Consider the following 25,499-nt stretch of genomic DNA (forward strand, 5'->3'; position numbering starts at 1 on the left):
CCCTAATTTGGGTGCTTAATAGCCCCCATCCCTTTCCTGTATTACCCATGTGTTCAAATAGGTAAACAGCCTTTACAACGAAACATTTACAACGCACTACCATTACGACGCAACCATTACTAGGCAAACCATTACAACGCATTGCGCTGGGGGGCGCTCTTGGATAGGGAATAGATTTCATTTACTATCCAACACCTTCCCTACTATCCACGGGGACTGGAGTTGGAATAGTAAATTAAACTATTCACTATCCAGCACCCCAAAGCGTTATGCGTTGTAATGGTATGCGTTGTAAAAACTGCGTTGTAACGGCATGCGTGGTAAAAGCATGCGTTGTAACGTCATACATCCGACAATTTAACCTAGCATCACAAGTGCCTATGCACCCACCTTTATAAGCCAGCATATCCACCATCATATACCCACACAACTCACCTCATAATCTACCACCCTTACTAATAGGCATCTAAACAATCAGCCTTGTACTCAAATCATACACCAACACATACACCACATAGCTTAGATTTAATAAAAGAATACAAAAGCCATATTTTTCTGGAGCACTGGAACTAGATTTCATGAACCGGGTTGGACATGAAATGCCATGCGCTGTATGCATGTTCAGCCGTGTTGTGGCATTGTTTTGTTAAATGTGCAATTTCAACATTGACAAGTGTGTGCTTAAAATTAATTTTTATTTCCTTGTGGTTTAGCCTCTCAATTTCAGACGAGGGTTTCAGAATATTGTATATTACAAATAAAATTGTCTTGCAGTGAAAGTTCTTTTTGAGTTCAAAAGATTTTATTGATTTTCAAAGTTAGAAGAAAACACAAAAAAGCTATAAAGTAATGGTATATATAGCAGAAATATACAGAGATATTAAAATACAGTTATTCCATTATAAATATACCTAGAATTACTAATTGTCATGTAGTTAGGAGAAAAGAACTGTTGACTAAGGAACAAACAAGGGCTGCTTCCTATTTCATAGGTTTTAAACTATATCTATAAGAAAGAGCAAATGTAATTAATAGATACCTTACATGGATATAACTATATAATCATCAACTGGGCTCCAAAGCTTTTGAAATAAGGGAGAATTGTTATATGTTCCCTTAAAAGATAGGCGGGCTCCAGATCTAGTAAATATATCCCAAGACCCCTAAGTATGGGCCAACAATGCGTCAATGGGTTTCCAATTAGGCGTAATAGATTTGATAGGACTTTTGAAGTTTGAGTGAGTGAATAGCTTAGACTTTCTTCTTAAGATGTAGCAGTATCTAATTTGGACTTCTCAGATAGGGAAAGTTGTGGAAGGTTTGTGGAGTTAACAAAAAGTGTATAACTTGAGGTTCAAGGAGACCTGGGATAAATAACATTTAAGGAATTCATCAACAATCTCAGGAGTAGATATAGCAATTGTACCATTAGCCTTATGAATTGCTCACTCACTAGCAAATTTGTAAATGTTAAGCTTATCCACGGGTATGAACAGTATTGGGATTTGGTAACTGCCCCGCTTCACAGAAAGATCTATCATCAATTTAGAGTGGGCACACTCTCTGTAAAGGCGTTTAGTATGAAATGGAAGGGTGTTAATAGGGTGGACGATCCATTCTGGGAAGGACCAAAGGAGACCATTCTGCATGTGTTATTTGTTTGTCCTTTGTATGCTAAGCTCTGCTCTGCTTCAATTGTATCAGTTTGTACGCAGCTAGGCACTGATAGCTACCTTTGTAGCTCTAAGAATTTTACGTGCGGATCCATCTTCACTGTACGAATGTCCCATTGCCAAATTCTTGGGCCTGATGTGGTGAAAAGGAGGACCACTATTGCTACTACATAATGTTAAAAGTCATGAAGGGTTTTAATTGACTGTGTAGACTTTTTATCATGACTTTTATTTATATTTTATAGGGAATATCATTTGTAATGGGTATCATTTTAAGCGAATAGTGATTGTTGCCTGAAAAGGACTTAGATAAGCTGTTTAATGTTACTACCTATTAGTACTGTGGTATTATGTGTATGAAATACGTTTATTTATTGTCTACTTTTATGGCTGTGCCGAAATAAAGTTAATGATGATGATGATGACAAATAGCTTCTGATAGATACATCTGCCGTGTGGATTCCTCACCTTGTGAATATCCCCCTTGCGCCAGCAACATTTGGAAATTCTTTTACGTAGCCTCGCGCCGACGTGGATTGGACGTCACAGAGACACGGCTCCGCTCGCGACTCCGCTGACGTCACCGACGCCTACAATAGGCCCACGCCGGCGTGATGACATCAGTTCCCTTTTTTCCGCGTCGTCGACGCGAACGGTTATCGGGAATCTCTGTAGCCTACTGGTACTTTGTTGCCGTTTTGTTACTTAATTCTGCTTCTCTGTATCCTGTCTCTTCGAGGATGTCATCCAAGAAGACTGGCTTCTAGCCCTGCAGGGAGTGTGGTAAAATGATGTCCATTACCGACCCCCATGAAGACTGCATCTGGTGTTTAAGTTCCGACCATGATGTGGAGGATTGTTCTTCGTGTCGGAAGATGAATCCGAAGGCCCTGAGGGAGAGAGAAGCCAAACTTCTGGTTGCGAAGGTGAAAGCTGGAAAGGAGAAGTCGTCGAGGTCTCGTTCTCGAAGGGCGAGGTCGAAGTCCAGGGCGAGGTCGAGATCTGCTTCTCGAGAGAGGTCGTCTTCGAAGTCGGCGTCGGATCATGTTTCGAAGTCGAAGAAGAAGCACAAGAAGAGGAGACATGAGTCCCGACGTCGCTCTGGTAAGGAGTCGGGCTCGAGGTCGAGGTCACCAAAGAAGGTACGTTCGAAGGTGGTTACCCTCGAAGTCTCCGAGCATGAAGGTGAGGCCTCTCCTTCTGAGTCGCGTGGGCGGTCTCCATCTCCGGCTCCGAATGCTTCACCGGTTCCGAATCCGTCTCCGGCGCCGTCCCCGGCCCGAGAAGAGGAAGAGGCCCGGGAGGATGTGGATTCTGCGCCTGTCGATGAGCCGAATTCGATCCCTCCTCAGGACCGGCCTGATGGTTTTCAGCCGCCCTTTCCTGCTCCAGGCCAGGACCCTTCAGCGTTTCTTAACGCAATGTATGGTGTCTTCTCAAGGGCGTGGTACCCCTCTGGTGCACCTTCGGGTCCCATGGGTCCTTTGGCTTTCAGCTTCGGAGTTCCTCACTCCTACCCTCCGGCTCCGTTTATGCCTTACATGCCGGCTCCGACGCCGCATTGGCAATTCCCGGCTCCGCCGAAGTCGTCGACGCCGATTCCGGCGTCGCCTGCTCCTGATCATCCTCGAGGGCATTCTTCTGTGCCGTCGGATTCGATACCGGCGCCGGCCCCGTATCCGTCAAAGCCGCTGGTGGATCCGGCTGCGAGGCGTGTAAAGGAGAGGTCAAGAAGAGAGGCACAACGCCTTTTGGAGGAGCAGAGTTATATGGGCTCACAGTCTGATGTTGAAGAAGGTGAACTGGAGGAGAGCTGTTTTGAGGAATTGGCGGATTCTGGGACCCTTGATTTCTCTCCAGAGTGGGAGTTGCCCTCAGGCTCAGGTGCTCCCTCTAAGGATATCCAGCCTTACCATCTGGTTATGAGGAAGGCTGCTGAGCTGCTTCAATTGACTCTGCCTACAGTGGAGTTCAAGTCAAATCTCCTCACAGAAGTCTTGCATTCACCAAATTCTGTGGTTGAGCCTTTACTTCCATTCAATGATGCCTTGACTGATCCTATTATGGAAGTTTGGAAGAAACCTTTGTCGGCTCCTGCGGTATCAAAGAGTGTTGCAAGGAGGTACAGGGCCGCTCCTGAGGACCCGGCTTTTCTGTCTTCACATCCTTCGCCGGAGAGCCTGGTTATTCAGGCTGCCTGTTCAAAGAAGAGTCTTAGTGCCTTTCCGCAGGTTCCTTGTGAGAAGGAAGCAAAGAAACAGGACCAGGTGGCAAAAAAGACCTTTTCATCGGCTAGTATGGCCTTAAAGTCAACTAATGCCACATGCCTAATGGGAAGGTATGTGCATGCCCTGATGGACTCCTTGCGTATCCTGGCTCCTAAAATTCCTGACGCAAACCGAAAGGATTTTGAGGAGGTGATTACTGACACTCAGGCGGCAGCCCGCCAGGTAATTCAAAGTGGTCTGGACACTGCTGACTCTGTGGCTCGTATTATGGGCACCGCTGTTGCCACTAGGAGATCAGCCTGGTTGAAGTCATCTGACTTTTCGGCTGATGTTCAGGCGACTCTGCTTGAGCTTCCTTTTGATGGCTCAGGTCTCTTTGGGAAAAAGGCGGATGCGGCTCTTGAGCGATTCAAGGATTGCAGGGCAACAGCGAAGTCGTTGGGCCTCCAGATCAGGGGCTCTTCTTCCGGCAGAAGGTTCAGGGGCTTTGGTCGCTCCTTTCGGAATTTCCGGCAAGGCCAACAGCAGCAGCAGCAACAGCAGCAAAATTCAATGTACAGATCGTACAGGGGAAAACAAAGAGCGCGTCCTCGTGGACGTCAGCCCTCCTCTTCCTCCACCTCTTCCAACCCCCCTGCCGCAGAAAATCAGCCCTAGATCCGCTATTCAGGATCATGTGGGTCCGGTTGGGGGTCGGCTTACCCATTTTCTACAGGATTGGGAATCGGTTACGACAGATCTTTGGGTTCTCAATCTTGTAGAAAATGGGTATGCCCTTCCCTTTCGGGAATTCCCCCCTGTTTACCCTCCTTGTCAAGGTTTTTGCACCCAGGAACATCTGTCTCTTCTGCAGGAGGAGGTTCTAACTCTGTTACGAAAGGGTGCGATAGAGGTGGTCCCAGAGCAGGAAAGAGGTCAGGGATGCTACTCCCGGTATTTCCTGATCCCCAAAAAGGATGGCAGGCTTCGTCCTATCCTGGACCTCAGGATCTTGAATCTCTATCTGAAGCAGGAGAAATTCAAGATGCTCACCCTTGTTCAGGTTCTTCAAGCGTTGATGGAAGGAGACTGGATGGTGTCGCTCGACTTGCAGGATGCGTATTTCCATATACCCATCCTGAAGTCGCACAGGAAGTATCTCCGTTTCACGGTTGGGTCGCAGCACTACCAGTTTGCGGTCCTTCCGTTTGGTCTTACTACTGTGCCTCGAGTCTTCACCAAGGTGATGGCGGTGGTGGCAGCTCATCTCAGGAGATCGGGGATACCTGTGTTCCCGTATTTGGACGACTGGCTGATCAAAGCGGAGTCGTCAGAGAAGGTGCTCCTTCATTTGCAGGAGACAACTCAGTTGTTGTTCAGGTTGGGTTTTTCGATAAATGTACCCAAGTCTCACCTGGTGCCCTCCCAGCGCAACCTGTTCATAGGTGCCGTACTGGACACTACTGTTTGTCGTGCATTCCCTCCACCTCAAAGGATTCGCGACGTACAGGAAATGATTCCTTTGTTTTACCCTGGAGCGGTCGTTCCAGTCCTGAAGGTCCTTCGCCTGCTCGGTCTGATGGCTTCATGCATTCTCCTGGTCAACCATGCACGCTGGCACATGAGGGCACTCCAGTGGTGCCTCCGCAGGCAGTGGTATCAGCACAACGGAGATCTCGGGGAGTCGGTGAAGATCTCCAGAGAAACTGCAGCGGATCTGTCTTGGTGGAGCGTGGAAGGCAACCTGTCGCAAGGGAAGCCTTTCCATCTACCTCCATCGGTGGCCACGGTGGTAACGGATGCGTCCACTTTAGGGTGGGGTGCTCATCTGGGGGATCTGGAGGTCAAGGGTCTTTGGTCTCCAGAGGAAAGGTTGCTTCACATCAACCTTCTAGAGTTGCGGGCGATACGTTTGGCGCTCAAGGCCTTCCTCCCTTCCCTTCGCGGTCAGTCGATCCAAGTCCTGACGGACAATACGACCGCGATGTGGTACATCAACAAGCAGGGAGGAGTGGGGTCGCAGTGTCTCTGCAGAGAGGCTCTGCGTCTCTGGTCCTGGGTTCAGGTCCACCAGATTTGTCTGATGGCAAATCATCTTGCCGGGGTTCTGAACGTGCGTGCAGACAGTTTCAGTCGGCAGTTCTCTGCCGACCACGAGTGGAGGCTTCATCCGGAGGTGGTTCGTCACGTCTTTCGGACGTGGGGGACTCCTCGGGTGGACCTGTTTGCCACTCGCGAGAATGCTCACTGCCCGTCATTCTGCAGTCTCCAGTATCCGATGCAAGGAGCCTTGGGGGACGCGTTTCAGTTGAGTTGGGGAAATCCTCTCCTTTACGCGTTTCCTCCCATAGCCTTGATTCCTCGGGTTCTGAGGAAAATTCGCCAAGACCGGGCCCAGGTTATATTGGTCGCCCCGGATTGGCCAAGAAGGGTGTGGTATACAGATCTACTCCACCTCTCCTCTCACCCGCCGCTCCGTCTCCCTCTCAGGGCAGACCTCCTCTCTCAGATGGAGGGGCAGGTTCTACACCCCACCTCCAGACATTGCACCTTCATGCCTGGAGATTGAACGGGGCAACCTGATTTCCTATTCTCTCGCACCTGATGTGGTGGATGTCATTTTGTCTGCCAGACGTGACTCCACTAAGACTGTCTATTCTTATAGATGGTCTAGGTTTGTTATATGGTGTGGTGAGAATGATATTGATCCGTTGAGAGCCCATTTGTCAGATGTGCTCCGGTTTGCTCTTTCTTTGGCGCAGCAGGGGCTGGCAGTTGCCACAGTTAAGGGCTATCTTTCGGCACTGTCGGCTTTTATTTGTTTGCCTGATCAGCCCTCTCTTTTTAAGTCACCTGTTGTCTTGAGGTTTTTGAAGGGTCTTGTAAACAAGTTTCATCCTACCCCTTTTATTGTACCTCAGTGGGACTTGAATCTTGTTCTGACTTTTCTGATGGGCTCTCCCTTTGAGCCTCTTCATAAATGTCCTATGAGGCTTTTAACCTTTAAGGCAGTTTTCCTAGTTGCAATTACTTCGGCAAGGAGGGTGAGTGAGATTCAAGCTCTAAGTTCCAAGCCCCCGTTCCTGACCATACATGCTGATCGGATGGTTCTAAGGACCAGGGCTGCTTTTCTTCCTAAGGTGGTGACTCCTTTCCACCTTGGTCAATCCATTACCCTCCCTACCTTTTATCCTCCCCCACACCCTTCCAAGGAGGAGGAGAGGTTGCACCATCTGGACCCTAAGAGGGCGGTGTCTTTTTATTTGGACAGAACTAAAGACTGTCGCTTGGACGATCAACTCTTCATTGGCTTTGCTGGCTGCAAGAAGGGAAGAGCGGTCCATAAAAGAACTTTATCAAGATGGATCGTTCTGTGTATAAAGATCTGCTACTCTTTGGCCGGTAAGGAACCTCCAGAGGGTATTAGGGCTCATTCCACTAGAGCTAAGTCAACTACCTCTGCTTTGGCTAGAGGTGTTCCTGTGGAGGACATTTGTAGGGCGGCAACCTGGTCTTCCCTCCATACTTTCGCGAAGCATTACTGCTTGGATACCGAAGTCAGGAGGCACGGCCACTTTGCGCGCTCTGTCCTTCAGGATTTCCTGGTTTAGAAGAGTGGACACCCTCCTCCGGGAGTGGGGACTGCTGTGGGACTCTATTCACAAGGTGAGGAATCCACACGGCAGATGTATCTATCAGAAGAACAAGTTACTTACCTTCGGTAACGCTTTTTCTGGTAGATACTATATCTGCCTGTGGATTCCTCACTGACCCACCCGCCTCCCCGTTGTCCACTCTTCTATGCCAGAGTTATTGTACTGTAATGTATATTTATTTTGATGTCAAGGAAATGTTTCATTTGCTTTCCTGCATTTGCTTTACACTGTGTGTTTTGCCTTGACTATTGTATACTGTGTATACTTTGTATATATCTACTGTCATTGGTCCGTCCGTGTGCCTCGATGGCACGGAAAAAAGGCGGAACTGATGTCATCACGCCGGCGTGGGCCTATTGTAGGCGTCGGTGACGTCAGCGGAGTCGCGAGCGGAGCCGTGTCTCTGTGACGTCCAATCCACGTCGGCGCGAGGCTACGAAAAAGAATTTCCGAATGTTGCTGGCGCAAGGGGGATATTCACAAGGTGAGGAATCCACAGGCAGATATAGTATCTACCAGAAAAAGCGTTACCGAAGGTAAGTAACTTGTTCATTAATTTGGGTTCTATCTTTTTTAATGCGAAGACAGTTGCTTTACAATTTTCCTGATCTATTTGCATTGAAAGAAAATTTAGCTTTCTAATTTGAAAGTTGTATTCCAGCTATTTTACTTAATAATGAATTATATTCTTATCTAAATTTGTGTAGTGCAGTTTTAAAAGTAATATTGTTAGAGGAAATAAATAACCATTCTAATAGAGTAATTTGTTTCTCCAAATCTAATAATGTCACAATACATGCCTTGTTTTTGTGAGCCATCAAAGAAATTGTTATCCCTTGTATATATGCTTTAAAAGCATCCCATTCTAAAATAGATGTTACACCATTTGGTGAAGAGAAAAGTAGTTTTGGAAAGTAGGCAGTATTGTGTCTTAATTTACACCTCTAAGAACATCATCAATATTCAAGCACCATCGAGCATGAGTAACAGAGAAGTTATTAACTTGCAAACATTTTGAAATCATTGCATGATCAGAAATTTCAATATTTCTGATTGACAGTTGAGTTATAGATTCTACCAAATCTCTGGATGCTAAAAAATAATCTAAACATGAGTGAGGATTATGAGGGTTGGAGAACAAAGTAAAGTCTTTATGAGTTGGGAAATGTAATTTCCAAAGGTCAAGAAGTTTTACATTTTTAAATAGCGTTTTAAGCGCGTAAAAACCTTTTGGAGGTGTACATTTAGTTGAGGAAACCTATCTAAAAGGGGATCATGCATCAAATTAAATTCTCCAGCAACAATAAAAGGAACATTTTCAAAATGGATAAATTCAGAGGTAATGTGATTCCAAGAAGTATGGTCCTCAACTGTTGGTCCGTTTATGTTAATCAAATGTAATACACTATTACCAAGTTTAATTTTAACTGATAGGAATCTGCCTTCTCATTCGGAGTGTTCATCCAAAATCTGTAATTTAAGCTATTTAGAAAATAAAATTGCCACATCATTTTTCTTACCCATTGCTAGAGAAGACATTATCTGACCAAACCATTTCTTTTGCAAGTAGGCTAAGATTTTGTTGTCAAAATGTGTTTCCTGCAATAGACAAATGTCTGCCTTATGCTTAAATAAGTGATCTAGAATTTTCAAACGTTTAATAGGATGTCATAATCCCTTAACATTCAGAGAAATAATTTTTATTTTATGAGTAGTAGCCATAGGTCAGGGTATTAATTAAGAATTACAGTCAGGGACTGCATGAAGAGAGACACAGTAGAAGTCAATGAAGTAGCTTGATACCAAATAGTAACACAAGAACAGAACACACATAGAAATCTACACAGAAAAAAACAAAGAACAGAAATAATAAGGATGAGACAAACATGTGTATTGAGAAATAGAGCCAGGTGTGAGTGAGAAACGCCTGTAGCAATTATGGTTGGTTGGTTGATTGCTTTATTTCGATATGCATATATCATAAAAGCATTACAAAAGAGAAATATAAAACAGCACATCGTAAAATAGACTGTACATTAGAATTAAACAGATAAAAATAGCAATTGATCGCAATAAATTAGTTAAAAAAGTATTAAATTGATATAGACAGTCTTTTTAGGCGGATTAACCAGGCCCATTTAAAAAATTTGGATACGGCACAAACAATGGGAGGGGCAGTATCTGTTAATAGAATCCTTAGAGCCTCCAAATACTGACGGGTACCCAATTCTCTGCAATGTGGTTTGAGCCAGTGTGATCTAGGGCGCACATAATCCGGGCATTCAAATAGAAAATGTGCCACAGTTTCGGGTCTGTCGCAATTATGAAGTCATAGGGCTAATAAGTAAACAATAAGTAGAGACTTCAATGTGATCTAAGCGATCTCAGTTTTATGGGCCTTGGGTATCCATTGAAAGTGGGAGATGATTATCCAACAATGTTAATAGATCATCTAGAACGATGAAATGATTTAGAGATGTCCTCTTTCCAAATGTGCATGTCTCTTAAACAAATTCTTGATGGATGAAGATTTTATTACCATTAACCAGAAGTTAGGGAATTTCTCATACTATTCTTATGAGAACAAGATGATGACAAAGAACCTTTAATATCACTTGTCTTGGTTTGGTATGGCCAGGCTTACGATGAGAAGGAATATGATGTGCTTTATCAATCTTAATGTTTTTCTGGATATTTTATGTTTAAGAGGTCTGGCAGGAGATTCTTAAGATAGCGTCTACAGTAATTGCCCTCAATGTCTTCAGGTAAATTGAAAACTTGCAAGTTATATTGCTGATTTTGATTATCTAAATCTATCAACAGCATGTTCACACAACAAATTTTTGTGGCAGGTGGATTTAGCTGCTCAATTTGTGATTTATTGTCATCAATTTTAATTTTTAATTTAATTGTCTGTGACCTTCATTGAAAGACCTGCCATATCCTTAGGAATATTTTTAAGTGCAGTAACAATATTGTCAGTATTAGATCTAACTGCTTGTAATTCTTCCAAAATAGTTGTAAGTGAAGGTTCAGAGGAGTCAACAATTTTAGACTTTATAGGCAGCTGGGATACTGCTTGTTTACGTTTATAAGCTGATAAAGATAAAGCTTTGCCTTCCATGTTAATGAATTACAATTAAAATTATAGATAGTAGTATTATAAAATAGTAATGTACGTGAAAAAGCCAAACAAATGTTAATCCCAGGTGCATCAGCTAAAACTGACTGTACGCTGATTCAAGTCTGAAGCTGAATCCTCTCCTGAATAAACTCTGCCTTCCTGACAGGAGCTCTCGGGAGAGAGCAGGGAAAGTCTTTTTGAAACGACTATATATCTCCCAGGGCTTACTGGTAGATATTACAGCCACAAACAGTAGACCAGGCGGCACCTTACGCCATGAGGGTTATAAGGATGGGTTAAGCACCAAAAAAATGCCTTGTCATATACCGGGCATGTAGAAGCTTAACAGTGAGCGACCATCTTGGTTTGTGCATCTCTCGTCTTGCAGTGAAAGTTCTGGGAAAAAACCTATAAAATGTTATTCTGACATGCAGTTGGTGGAATGTGTACATTGGTAAGCACCTGTTAGGCATGCCTGTAAACATTATAGATTTGCAACAATTATTCAGCATCAGGAGAACTTGTACGTAAGGCTTATGGAATGTGCAAATGTGATACAGGAAATTAGCTTGAGCGTACTTGAACAAGTTAAAATGAAATCTCAATGTGTTTAACACAAGAGAGTGGTTTGAGTTAGGATCCTGGATGGAGTGTGCATTCTAGGATGCCACAGTGGTAGAGTATTTTCACTGCAGGAGGATACATTTACAGATCGTTTAGCTTAGTTGATATTGAAACAACTGCATACCTATCTTCTAAGGCAGTACCTGAGCAAATGGACTTCAACGATGGAAGGAATACCTTATGGGCAGTGACTTCAAAAGGTCTACTGTATTGAGGCAACTACTGTGGAGCTAAACAGTATAACCGAAACCCCAAAAAAGTGGGTTAAGAGGGGAAGCCTGGGAGCTCTCTAGGTACTCACCTCTTCCAGTACCTGTGTACCCTGGCGATCTCTGTAATGCCTGCTAGTGTGGCTTTGCCTCAAAAAGTATTGCTTTTTAATGCAGCCTTCCCTAACCAAAGCATTACCACATAATTTAACTTCACCATCAAAGCTGGTGGTTCATTTGGATGACACGGTCTGGACTCCTAAAAATGGTATATTCAGGATAGGGTGTGGACTAAAAAGTTGAAATTGGGATGGGGTGTGGACCTTCTAAAATGTCAATGTCAAAGTGATAGAGATATATTTACGAAGGGATGTGGAAAGATGGTCTAACACTGTTTGGAATGAGCATAAGTAGGTTGATTGGACATCTACCTTCTCCAGGAAATGGAAACCAACAAGACTGAACTCATAATTTTACATTCAAACAATCGTTATCTATCAATACAAAGAATGAAATTGCCTCCTTTGGTATAACACTTGTCTCTGGCAAGTAGCCAAGTCTCTTGAGTTCTCACTTAATAGTTTTTCGAACTTCCCTAGTCACATCAAAAATTCTGACAAAAGCGGCAATGCAGCACCTGCACATTCTTCAGAAAGTGACATGCTCCATTCCACCAGAAGACTTCAGACCCATGGTACAAGCAATAGATCTCTCGCATATTGATAGAATGAATCCCATGCTAGCTGGTTTACTTACATCATCTATCTTACCCCTCAAAGACACCAGCATGTGACAGCTCAGTTGGTAGCAAACCCCAGGAAATCAGAATGGTACGGCATTTTTTAAACAACTGTATTGGCTCCCATTAACAATATGCATCACCCTCAAAATAATACCCTGTGTAACTTACAAAGCTGTTCTCACAGGGCTTACTTCATACCTAAAAGATAAACTGCACACATATGGAGGTCTAAGAGAAAGAAGAGGAACACAGATTAATCCTAGAGATTCTTGAGCTAAAAAAGCAAAACTGCCAGACAGGCCTTTTTCTGCTTAGCGCACAAACTGAGGACATAAAAACCACCCCTAACTTACTTACCTTCTGAAAAAATCTCTAAAAGCACCTTTACAAGCTCCACCTTTCATAGCTTTCCTGTCCCTTTCCAGTTCTTTTTGGTACCTGTGCTCTTCTGTTAATGTCCTAATGATTTATGTATCTAGAGTGTTCTATGTAAAACGCCTCTGTGCAGTAATAGCTTGGGCTGCTCTATATAACTATAATAAAATAAATAGTTGCAAAGAGTATAATCAGAAGAGGTGAATCATCTGTCAGTGGGCAGAACTTACACTATATGTGTGTGGCCACTTGTCATATTTTGAATTAATAGATAATGGGGTATTCCTCCCACCTAGTAGAAACTCTGAATTTCTTCTCTGATCGATTTTAGATACATTGACTTTCGCTTCCTCCTTTTAATCAGGGCCTAAGCTCTCCATGGATCAGTTTCTGAACAAGCTTCCCAGAGCAGTGGTCAAGGGTGGGCAGGTCTTGGATATTAGAGGGGCAATTCAAGAACATCTACAGGTAAGTTTCCACCTCCTGCGGCCATATTCCGCTTAGCATTCTCTTTTTGGATGCCTTGCTTCTTGTAAAATGTTTCACGCTGAAGGTCTGCTCTCTGTATGTCTCCCCCTGGAGGTCCTGCTGTCAGTTTAACAGAGGATGTCCCACTATCAATATGTAATGTTACCTTGTTAGAGGCCCTGATCTTAGTAAAGTGTTTCCCAATGAAGGCCCTACAGTTGGATGTCTCAATTTGGATGCCAGCTCTTAAAGTAATGCTCCTCTTGCGAGAACCTGCTGTGAGTGTGATGTCTCCCTCTGCAGATCCTGGTCTAGTAATACATTAACTGTGGATATCTCACTCTTAATATAAAATTCAATGTTCTCTTGTAGAGCCTTGCCCCAAAGCCCCTACCTCCAATTCTCTGGAGGTCCAGGCCTCAACGTAAGGCTCAGTGCAGTGTTCCCTCTTAGAGGCCTTCTCTTTATTTTGATTATGTTCATTGAAGGTATTGATGTCAGAATATTATTGTTCTCTTGAGTCTCGGTCTTACTTTGTGATCCTCTCTGAAATCTCATCTCAACAAATGCTCCCAATGAAGACCTGCTATAAGTACAATGTGTGTCTCCGGAAGCTCAACTGTGAGTTTCATGTGCCCCTCCGTGGAGGCCCTGCTTTCATTATAACTGCTCTCTCTACAGGCCCTGATCTTGGGATAATATCCCTCTCTTGAAGCCCTGCTCTTTGTAGGTTCCCCTTGGGGTGCCCTTCTCTCAATATAATACTCTCCTCTAGAAACCCATGCTTTCAATGTAGTGAAATTCTAAAGAGACCATGCTGTCGATATAGGGGCAGATTTACAAGCCCCATGTGCCGCTTTTGTGCAGCTGTTGCAACACTTTTGGCGACGCAGTGGCAGCATAAACAATGCGCCAACATTGCAGCCCATTCACAATGTGACGTATCTATGGAGATTCATCACGTTGTAAAGCCCTGCGTCACATTATACCTGCGTCAGGTATAATGTATGCAGGGTGGGCGTTCCCACGCAAAAAGCCATGTAACACTGACGCAGTGAAATTTACAACATTTCACTGCGTCACTCTAAGCCTTCACTGCATCAACATCCCTCAGACCAGGCGTAAGGAATGATGCAGGGCTTTTTAAATGGGACTTACCTATCTTTTGTGGCACATTGCTTACGTTGCTTCACTTTCATGTTTCAAAAAACAGTGGTCCCTACTCGTGGACACAATGGTATACTAAACTGATAATCACACACCTGATAAGTGTTATGTCTTTTGTCCAGCCGGACAAGGAATTTATTTAACAATTCTCTTAATAAAACAGAATGAGTACATTAATAACAAGTGGGCACAGCCGTGACCCACAACATTCAGACAAAACAACGAACAGAATGGCAAAAGGAGCAAAGCAAAAATATGTCTTTGTACTTGTAGTCAGTGTTACAGACAAAGATTGTTATAACCACACCATTGCATTTCACAATATTTTAAATGTCATATTGCATAAGGGGGTTTTTTGGTCGATGACTTTTCGATGCCTTAAGTTAAATGAGGGGCATCATCATCAGGACAAGATTATAGTCATTGGTGTCTTTAAATATTACACTGCCTTTTAACCCCACTATCTGCCACAGCGCCGTTGATTTCTGCATATCGAGCTATTACGCTCCCGATCCAGACGACTCTCCTTGCTGGACAAGGCAGTACCGATTCCTCCATTGTTCGCGGTATCCGCTGATCCCATGCATTGCCTGTTGTAATACACAATTGCGTTAAAAGGCAGTGTAATATTTAAAGACAAAAATGACTATAATCTTGTCCTGATGATGATCCCCCTCATTTAACTTAAGGCATCGAAACGTCGTCAACCAAAAAAAAACCTTATGCAATATGACATTTAAAATATTGTGAAATGCAATGGTGTGGTTATAACAATCTTTGTCTGTAACACTGACTACAAGTACACAGACATATTTTTGCTTTGCTCCTTTTACCATTCTGTTCGTTGTTTTGTCTGAATGTTGTGGGTCACGGCTGTGCCCACTTGTTATTAATGTACTCATTCAGTTTTATTAAGAGAATTGTTAAATAAATTCCTTGTCCGGCTGGACAAAAGACATAACACTTATCAGGTGTGTGATTATCAGTTTAGTTTACCATTGTGTCCACTAGTAGGGACCACTTTTTTTGAAACATGATACTGCCCAAGGTCCCTATGGCATACCTTCTGGGTTCCCTTGTCTTTCTTAAACACGCTTCACTTTCATGAGCAACTCCAGCAATGCATCACTTTTAGGTCAACAGAAGCATCAGAATTTCTGACGATTCCGTCAGTCCTTGCACCATGGTGGCATCTATGGAGGGGCAAGGGTTTCGTTTGGAGGCGCAGGGATACTGACCCATCTCTACAGATGTGTAATTTTCTTGTAAATCTGCCCCCTAGTGTGTATGCCACTCTAACAGTCCTCACATTAGTAGAATAATGCTGTGGACCCGAGCGCAGAATAACATCGCTCCATGGGGATCCATCTGTGTGCATATTGTGGTCCTCACTGAACGCCCTGCTCTGACTAAAGCACCACCCCTAAGAAAAGTCCACTCCTTGCAGTATAATGTCTGTCCGAGGCATGCAGCTTTGATATGTTTACTGACCGTTTTCTGCTTCATTTCAGGGATCTGATGGAGCCAAGAAACCCAGTGTTACACTTGTGGACACCCCAGCTCTTACTGCACTTCAAGACAGGTAAGTGTTTTTTACTCCATTTTAGTTTACCTCGTGTCCTTGCTGTGGCGTTTATCCAAGTGGCAGCGCTGCCTCACTCTTTCTTCGTGACAGAGGGCCTTATGAGAAGTGTTGCATCGCTGCAAAAAAGCAGTGATGCAAAACTTCTCTGTGCGCCCTCCTTGCGACACCATTGATGCGCCTTATTTACAGTATAGTACAGTTTATTGGGTCCCCCACTCTTTCTTGTACTTGTATTTATAGTACGGCGCATCATGTTGCAAGGAGTTACAGATATTTCAGTACTACTGATGTATCTGTATGCGCAAAAGTGGGGCATCGCTAGGGTGTGTCTGAAAACAGATGCAACTCCAGCAATGTGTCCGTTCACAAGCGGCAAGCCCCATGTAAAAGAGCATACGTCACCCTTACGCCTGCCATGAGGCAGGCATAAGGTTTTGACGCAATGGCGACCTAGAAGTGGAGCACTGAAATCTTATAGATTTCAATGCGCCACTTCTACGAAGCTTTGATGCAGGGGAACGCCTACCATGCATACATTATACCCGATACAGGTATAATGTAGCGTAGGGGTTTTAAAAGTGACACATCTACCTAGATGCATCACTTATTGAATATGGCACAACGTGGCACATTATTTACACCGCTGCAGCGTTACAAAAAGTGATGCAATGGCAACATAATGTGACGCAGGGCTTAATTAATAAGCCCCTGAGTGAGTGATATTCCTGGGGCGCTAAAAATGTGATGAATGTCACTTGTCTGGATTCAGGTTGAAGGTGGAAGAACAGAACCGGCCACCGACTGCGCCAAACTTGACCACGCTGCGAGTGAAATCAGAACACGGGGACCAGACGTACATCGTGAAAATGCTTTTCACAGAAACTATTGCAGATCTCCGTACCTACCTGGATGCACACCGGTAAGTGAGTCCATCTCAGCGCAGAAAGAAGAGGAGGCAGTCTCCATCCACGGCGCCCTTGCCTTAGTTACTTACAACCCTGTTCTTATCTTGCAGGCAGCCCGGGGCGCACTCTTATGACATCATCAGCACGTTCCCCCAGCACGTGTACAGTGATGGCTCCAAAACCTTGCAAGAGTGTGGGCTCATTCCCAACGCCACGCTTCTCCTGCAGAGCAAGAAAGCACCAGGAGTGCATGCAAGTCCGCAGGTGTAGCTGTGAGGATTCCAAAATAAACGTTTTTGTTTTACTCAGGCCTTTTGTTCCACTCATTCCTCCTCGTCACACCCTAGTCTAGACAGGCATATGGGAGCGCGGGCCACGCGGGAAAAACGGCAGGCTTCATCTTGTCTGCTGCACGTGGCTCCTCAACGAGATTGGTTGACGAGCACGCCACTGAATTCCTGCCCTCGCGCATCTCCCCACCCACCCACCACCTTCCTCAGTAAAGCAGTATGCTCAAACTGATTCAGAGCGACTGGGGCGTGTGATAACTGGCTCTGCTGTGGGGGTGGAAAGAGTTGGCACTGACAGGATTCGATGCGCATAAACTCAGCTGCTGGTGCGCTGAAGCAGTGTTCGGTTTTGTGAACTGGCTGCTCCAAAGCACAGAGCAGGCTTTACGGGATGTCTTCTCTCATAAGCAGCGTCTTCTATGTTGTGTGAGGCATGGTCATTTACTTCAAACAAACTCATAATTTCCCTCTGAAGTCTGGTAGTTGTTCCCAAACACACACCTGGCTCTGTTATGTGAAGCTTTAACGGTTGACAAAGATCATTATAACTTAAGACATTTTCTCTTGAAATGCAAGCCCATCACTATTTAAGGCTTCTCCTGTTTTGTGTAGAGCACAGTTTTTGTAATCGTCACTTCCAATCAGGTAGAGTGAGGACACTTTTCACTCCATCATTACCGCTGGTCATATTGCCTTCACCCCTGTGCCTCCAGGCTTCACATTTTTTTTCTCCATTCTACCATCATGCAACTAAACCCTGCAACTCTCCCAAACCCTAAACTCATTTCTCATTCATTCTCACCTCCTAGTTTGTTCTCTGGTCCTGCTTCTCCTTTATCCCGCTAATCATACATGTAGTTAACACATTACCGCTATCTTTTTTTTATTATACTTACCCACAAACTCCCCTTTTAGATCTTTTTTCTAATTAATTGGTATTTGTATTATTAAACTAAAAGTTTTGCAAACTTGTTTAGATTTATTTATTTTGCCAGGTCCACAACTTTGTCAGTTGCTTTCCCTTTTCTTCATTCTCAAAAAATGTCCTACCATTCTTTAATATCGCGGTCAGTTCAGGATGACCCCGCCGGTTACTGCTCATAAGTTCAAAAGTAAAGACCTTAGCACAACTTTGTGAGGTGTGGTAACGGATCACCCGCACAGAAAAGGCCCTGCTATGAGGTGTGGTAACGGATCACCTTCACAGGAAAGGCCCTGCTATGAGGTGTGGTAACGGATCACCTGCACAGGAAAGGCCCTGCTATGGGGTGTGGTAACTTCTCACCTCGCATAGTCACTCTATCCTAGGTGTGGAAACTCCTCCCAAGCATGGAGGTGGCTCTTCTGTGAGGCCTGCTAACTAACTACTCAGTGCTAGCTTTGTGTGAGGTGCGATAGGTGCTCTAAACACTTTCACAGCACAAATCTTACTCTAGATTAGAGTGTGGTAAAACCTTTCCACAGCCACCCCCACCGCCTGTTCCCACACCTAAAAATGTTCATGGTTCTGTTGTCCGAGCTTTGGTAGCTAATACCAAGTCCAGCAGTTGGTCTGCTTGGTCACATAAGTAACTCCTCTCTTCCTAGGTCCACGCTACCTCTTCAACAACCTCACACGCTGTCATTCTCTTCCCATCATATTTGGGCTTTATCAGATATTTCAAAAGATAATAAAAAAAAAAGAACACAAACATTGACAAAGCTAATAGGCTACTAAGCAATAGAAACAAGCATTGGTAAAAAACCAATTGGTCTTGCATACAAGAGCTATTGACTGGCAGTGTTTTGCAGCCATGTTCAGCAGTGTGGATATTTTGTAGCATGGCTAAAAATAATAATGAAAAAAAATGTTTGCAACACAGTCAGCATCGGCCTTGTTGCAGCACCTTTTTTTCCTTTGCAGCCATTTGCAACACAGAGGGAGACAGAGCGAGAGAGCAGAACGCAGGTTGGGGTAGAGGACATGTGAGAGGTGCTGGGGCACCATAGGGACAACAGGGTTGGCAAGAGGGGCTGTGACAGCAGATCTACAACAGAGTGGGCTGGGGCACGCAGAGAGACAACGTAGGGTGGACTGGGGCAGGCAGACAGACAACAATGGGTGGATGGGACGGGCAGAGGTAGGCAAATGAACGGTTGGGTTGGGGCAAGTACACAGACAATGAAGTAAAGGCGGGAGGAAAATGGAGCTGAGAGAAGTACATAAAAGGGACTGTTTAAAAACGCATGCATTCTGGTGGAGTGTTCAAATAAACAATGAAAAAGTAGCACCTGAAAAACATGGAGTGAAAGGACAGAAGTAATGCATCTATGCTCCAGGGGAGGGACAGACACACAAAGAGGAAGGAAGCCTGTGGAAGCTGATGAATAAAAACCAAGCAAATCAAAATGACGACGAAACCAAACAATAGTAAGCAGTGGACACCCTCTAAGCCCTTTGTAAGGTAACAGAAGGTCTTGCAAGAGACAGCATATGCCTGTTCTTAGGCGTGACTTAAAAATGAATACTGTAGTGCAAAATTAAAAGTTCCCTTCCAGGGGATTCTCGTCCAAGCCACAAGCACTGTACTATCCTGCCCACGCTTATAAAAGCATATATGTACATATTCAATTAAAAAAAAATTTACACTCAAGGATTGCAATCTATAAACAGGCAAAGAAGTTCACATTTTATGTTCATTTTTACGAAAGATAAAAATGTACTTGCATATAGGTCACCATAGATTTTAAGTGAACATAGCAAATCTTTCACAAATTTTCTTTGAACTGAGAAAGAAATGAAGTACAGAATTAGTCAATAAGCTGCTAGTAATACATTCAACTAATGTAACTGACACTGTGCCTTTAAGAACCTCACAGTACCCTCAATATCCCATCAAGCCCACAGGTGACTGGTCAATTAATTTTTCAGGCTCCTGAAAACATGAACCTGGGGCACTGAGCTCTACCTTTTTGGCAAATATCCAGAGGTAAGCTATATTAAAATTTGTTTTCAGGTTTTTACTTGCCATCCTTTTAGGAATAGAGTAATTTACACCTTTTTTATGACTAAATACGGTGATTTTTTCTGTCAGAATATTTTTACTTTTTGTGAAGTGCCTTTCCTGTTGAATCAAGGGGGTATATTTACCAGGAAATGGTGCAGTGCAGTGCTGCAAGCAATCAAGCAGCTCCACGCTGAGTCATTTAAAAAAACAAAGGGATGCACTGTATTTACAAGAATATGGAGCACCCCTGTGTTTTCCATTGAGCTAAAGAAAGCTGCCTAGTGCCAACACAGACACCCTTGCAGGGATGATTGTTTAGGTGCAGGAACGCTCACCTTCCTGCACATAAACAATCATTAACAGTGATTTGCTCCTTCTATGTGTGCTGCATAATGCAGCACATACAGAAAGAGCGAAAACAAGGAGAAATAAAAGTATTTCTCCTCCTTGCACCAATCTAATGCCGGCTTTTCAGTGGTGATAGTGATTGGCTCAGATTTACACATCCTTGTAAATCTGGGACAGCGTCAAAAAGCATTGGGAGTTGCTGTGGAATGCCCACAGCAACACCATTTGCATGCCCCTTTCACACAGATATCTGCGTGAACGGGTGCAATATTTACAAAGCGGCAATAAGCCACAAAAAGCGGCTTAACACCGTTTTGTAAATATAGAGCAGAACATTGCGCCAACGGAGCGTCCTATAAAGTGACGCTTCGGTGGTGCAATGCCCTTGTAAATATGCCCTAAGATGTCTTAAACAGGTCCACACATGGTGTACATCAACTGCCTTCCAGTATGACGGTGACAAGTGTGACATTGAGGAACCTGCCTACCTGTTTGCTGTCTAGAGATACTCTATCGAAATCAATGCTCCATTCGACACTGAGGGACCACAGTCGATCACTGTCAAGGCAAGTGTTGACGTTGAGACCTCTGTCAAAGGCAAGACCACTACAGTCTACATCATGCCCCCCTCCATCAACAACACCACCAAGATCAACGTCAAAGCATCCACCGTCGATGTCAAAGACACCGCTACCAGCAGCAAAGTATCGCCAGTCAAAGTCTTGTCCCCCTTCTTCGACACAGAGACTAACATCAGTTACGTCAATATCTAGATCTACATCACTCCAGTTGTCACCGAGATGGTTGCAAGACTTAAGTAAGTGGAGAAGGAGTACTCCTGGTTCAGATTATTCAAGAACATATTTGCCCTCAAGGATAATACTAGAGACAGTCTGTCCCATCTTGCTGTCTCCTGGGCAATCTCATCTCCAAGACTGTTAGGAGAAGCCACTCATGCTCAGTCACCAGTCAGACAGACATCAACTCCAAGAAGACTGAGATCACAGACAGGACATCAAACTTGATCTAGATCTAGAAGACCATCTACTACAAGATCTGACTCTTCTCATTCAAGGCAATCTTGTAGATCGGCAAGGTCTCAATCTCACCAAAGGAGATATTCACCTTCAACTACTTCACAGTAGCATTGCATCTATTCTTGACACATGCATAGATCTGAAAGAGACAATTAGATATGGATTCCTCACCTTTGAATTACCCCTAGGCGTCAGACTGGATCCGGAGATTATTTCTTCCGCAGTACCCCTGCGAGTCGGTAGGTGGCGTCGGTCGACTCCGCGTTCCTCATTGGCGTTGTGGTCGCCAGAATGATGTTGCGGTATCTGCTTAGACACCGCCCCTGCACTCTGACGTCAGTTAATTCTATTTCCGCGCCAGCCAGCGCAGATCCGGAGAGAGCAGTACCTAGAGTCAATTTTTTACCCTCTTTTTGCAACTTTTTGTCGACGTCTTTTCCAGTCGTCATGACTCCTGGTGCACAGGGATGTAATTTTGGCGGACCAGCTTTAAGCCTTGTGGCACCTGCTACAAACTGATGTCGGTGACGGACCCCCATCTTGTGTGCCTCTGGTACCTTGAGTGCGACCACGACCTGCAGTCGTGTTCCGACTGCTGGGCCATGGCCTGAAGTCTTTGCAGGAGCGGTCCCGAAAGCTTCTGGAGGCCCGGCAGTCTGATCTGCGCCGATCGAGAGGGAGGTCGTGGGACCGGTGGCGGAGCCATCACCACCACTCCTCGTCTTCGGGTAAGTCGAAGCACAAAAAAAAGGCAAGGAAGGACTGTCGCTCTTCGCATTCTCCCCGTCCGCTGGCCGACGCGGGATGCGGATGGTAGTCAGCCTTTTGGGTCGGCTCCGAGCCTCTCTCCCTTTCCCGGAGGGACCCCAGCCCAACTTCGTAGTTTTTACAAGGCTCTCCACTCTATTTTTGGGCAGTCCAACTCCACTGGCGCGCCTTTGGACCCCGTGGACTCGGCTGGGGGCTCTAGGCCTTCAATGCCGGCTGCTTTGGCTCTGGCGCCGCAGGGCTCCCAAGAATCCAGGCCTAGATCCGGATCGGCACCGGTCGACCTTGTGCCACCTCCTCCGGCGCTGAATCCATTGGTGACATCTCCACCCCCTCCTACGCCGGTTGTGTTCCCAACCGACATGACCCCGGCCTCCCTCTCAATGTGGACACGGAGCCCGAACGGCATCGCCCGATGTCGGGACTGGTGCCGATTGGTACTTTCGTACCCCTGTTCTCCCCTGGTGTTCCTTGTCCACCTGAGTGGCTACCACAGTAGGGTGAGGACTGGGAAGGGTCTGAGGAACCTCTGGCAGACCAGTTGGAAGAACCGGACTGGAGAGAGGAGTCGGGTGAGGCCAGTGGTCTGGACACTTCTCCAGACCGTGGCATGCTTTCTCCCCCTACTGTGGCTACGGAGGAGGGTGCATCATATGCAGTGGTGTTGCGTAGGGTGGCTGAGGCCTTATACCTTGAGCTTCCTAAGGTGGCGGTTAGGACTAACCTCCTGATGGATCTGATTCAACTGCAGTGGCCTCTTCGGAGCCCCTGCTGCCGTTCAATGAGACCGCCACGAACATCCTTTTGGGCACTTCGTCCAAGCCCAACACCGGGGCTCCTGTGGATAGGGTGATTGCCCGACGCCAGTGCCCGGCCCCGAGTGACCCCATTTTCCTCTCCCAACACCCCACCCCTGCAAGCTTGGTGGTCCAAGCCTCTACTTCCAAGGGCGCATTCCTTACCGCACCACCTGATAGGGAATCCAAGTAGCTGAACCATCTTAGGAAGAAAATATTTTCTTCCTCCAGCTTAGGAATGCGGTTGGTGAACACCGCATGTCTCTTGGGCAGTTACTGGCGTGTGAAATAACAACCAAGGCACTTGAAATAGAAATCCTTAATGATAAACTAAATAAATTTAAAGAAGAAGTAGTAGGTCTGTAGTCAAAGTTTATTATTGGCCTAATTTAAAAACACAAATTACAAAACATATAAAATAAAATAACCATCAATTTAGACACTAGCAAGGTGTTCATGAATTCAACAATACATCATATATACACATTCAGAAATAACATATCACAGTTTAAAAAGTGGCGTAACAGATAGTTCTCTACGCGCGTTTCGGCGACCAGCGCCTTCTTCTGGAGTAGCCACGTATATCCTAAAATAGGATATACGTGGCTACTCCAGAAGAAGGCGCTGGTCGAACTTTGAGTACAGACCTACTACTTCTTCTTTAAATTTATTTAGTTTATCATTAAGGATTTCTATTTCAAGTGCCTTGGTTGTTATTTCACACACTTTTAATCCCTGACCTAGGACTTGCAGTATCCACTTTTTCAGGGGGTCCTTGTTTCTTACACAATCTTGGGCAGTTACTCCCATTCTGTGTGGGACACGGTCGTGCAGGTGCTGCTACAGTGCATGGAGGAGGTCCGGGCCGTGCTCTCCCATGCAATAGCCGAAGGGAGAGACGCAGCGAAGTTAGTCATACGATGTGGGCTGGACACTGCCGACTCACTGGCATGTCGATTTCAACGTTAGTAGCCCTAAGATGCTACGCCTGGCTGAGGTCCACTGGCTTTTCGGGTGCTGTCCAAGCTACACTTTTGGACATGCCCTTTGATGGTCGTCGCTTGTTTGGCGAAAAAGCAGACAATGTGCTCAAGCGCTTTAAGGATGCCAGGGCTACGGCCAGATCCTTGGGCCTTGCTTGCACCTCTTGCCCCATGCAGTTTGCTTTTTGCCCCCCCATGTTCCGCCCAGAGCCACAGGCCTGCACGAGCTGTCCAGCCTCTGAGCGGCTGAGGACGTGGGACCTACCGTTGTGGGTCTCGGGCCAACTGGTCGGCCAGTCCACCAGCACCCCTCTGCAGCAGTCTCCAAGCCCTCCTAGTCTGACCTTTCGGGCCACCTTTCGCCATTGGATGGCAGGATTCGCCATCATCTCCACCACTGTCTCAACATCACGTCGGACAGGTGGGTTTTACAGATAGTCTGAAGGAGCTAATCACTCCCCTTCGAGACTACCCCTCCATACATGCCACCTCAATTCCATCATATGGCCCTTCTCCAACAGGAAGTTAAAGCTCTCTTGGCCAAGGGAGCCATCAAGCGAGTTCCTGCCCCAGGCCTGCGTCCTATCTTGGATCTCAGGAACGTCAACCGCTTCCTCCGGAAGAAGAAGTTCAAAATGTTGACATTGGCTCAGGTCCTGTCTGCCATCAACCCTTGAGACTGGATGCTTGCACTGGACTTGCAGGACGCTTATTTTCACTTATCCAGTATTTGGGTGTCTTTCATAGATTCACATGCCTGAATCATTCCCCGTCGTCGAGACGGGAGCCTCCGGTACATAAAAAAGTAATGTCCTAAGACATACATAAAGAGAATAGGCCTAAGGGTCTCACCTTAGTGACCTATCCAGGTCCTTATGCAGGAAGGACCAAATAGAGTAGGCTCCGGGGTCCCACCTTGGTAGCCTATCTGTGTCCTTTTGTAAAAAAGGACCAAAGTAAAAGGAACAACCAATCAGCTACTACCTCCCTCTAGAACCTTCCTGTGAGGCGCCTCAGTCTCTCAGATTTTCTACCGCACGTTGTGCTAGGGAGTCTCCACCTGAGTTCTACTCAGGAATCTTGGATTTTCATCTAAACTCGACAGTTTTTCGACTTTCTTTGCTATGGCTGATAGCAAAAAGAGAGGACTTTTTCGACCCTGTGCCTCCTGTGGCAAGTTGAGGCTTCACGTGGACGACGAACATGAGACCTGTCTATACTGTCTCTATCCTCACCACCAGACCATAGACTGCAGGATTTGTCGTAAATTCTCCCACAAGACCCAGAAAGACCGGGAAGGGAGACTTCTAATATGGCTGAACAGGCTTAAAGACAAACGAGAAGGCGACCTGGTTTCTGAAGGTGAGAGCATGTCTGGCGCCTCACAGTTTTCCTTGAAGAGGCCTAGGGCTTCCTCGCCTGGCCCCTCAGACACCCCTCCTAAGAAGTCCAAAAAGTCTTCAGAGGGCAAGCCTACCGTGTCTGGCAAGGACCTTCCTGTCTCCAGGAAGCAGCCACTGATTACCACGACGACGACAACGTCGACGACCTCCT

General features: G+C 45.3%; 1 protein-coding gene across 2 annotated transcripts in view; it reads left to right on the top strand.

Annotated features, from left to right (window-relative positions):
* The window catches only part of UBXN11 (UBX domain protein 11), a 336,358-nt gene extending 319,313 nt beyond the window's left edge, over positions 1-17,045 (top strand). For both annotated transcript variants that reach the window (XM_086958912.1, XM_086958913.1), the window contains exons 11-14: positions 12,975-13,078; positions 15,757-15,827; positions 16,600-16,749; positions 16,846-17,045. In XM_086958912.1, coding sequence (XP_086815038.1) covers positions 12,975-13,078; positions 15,757-15,827; positions 16,600-16,749; positions 16,846-17,005 — 485 coding nt within the window. In that variant the 3' untranslated portion in view covers positions 17,006-17,045. The remainder of the gene's footprint in view (positions 1-12,974; positions 13,079-15,756; positions 15,828-16,599; positions 16,750-16,845) is intronic.
* The last annotated feature ends 8,454 nt before the right edge of the window (positions 17,046-25,499 follow it).

Source organism: Lissotriton vulgaris, chromosome 2_1 (genome assembly GCF_964263255.1).
Source record: "Lissotriton vulgaris chromosome 2_1, aLisVul1.2, whole genome shotgun sequence".
Lineage (NCBI taxonomy): Eukaryota > Metazoa > Chordata > Amphibia > Caudata > Salamandridae > Lissotriton > Lissotriton vulgaris.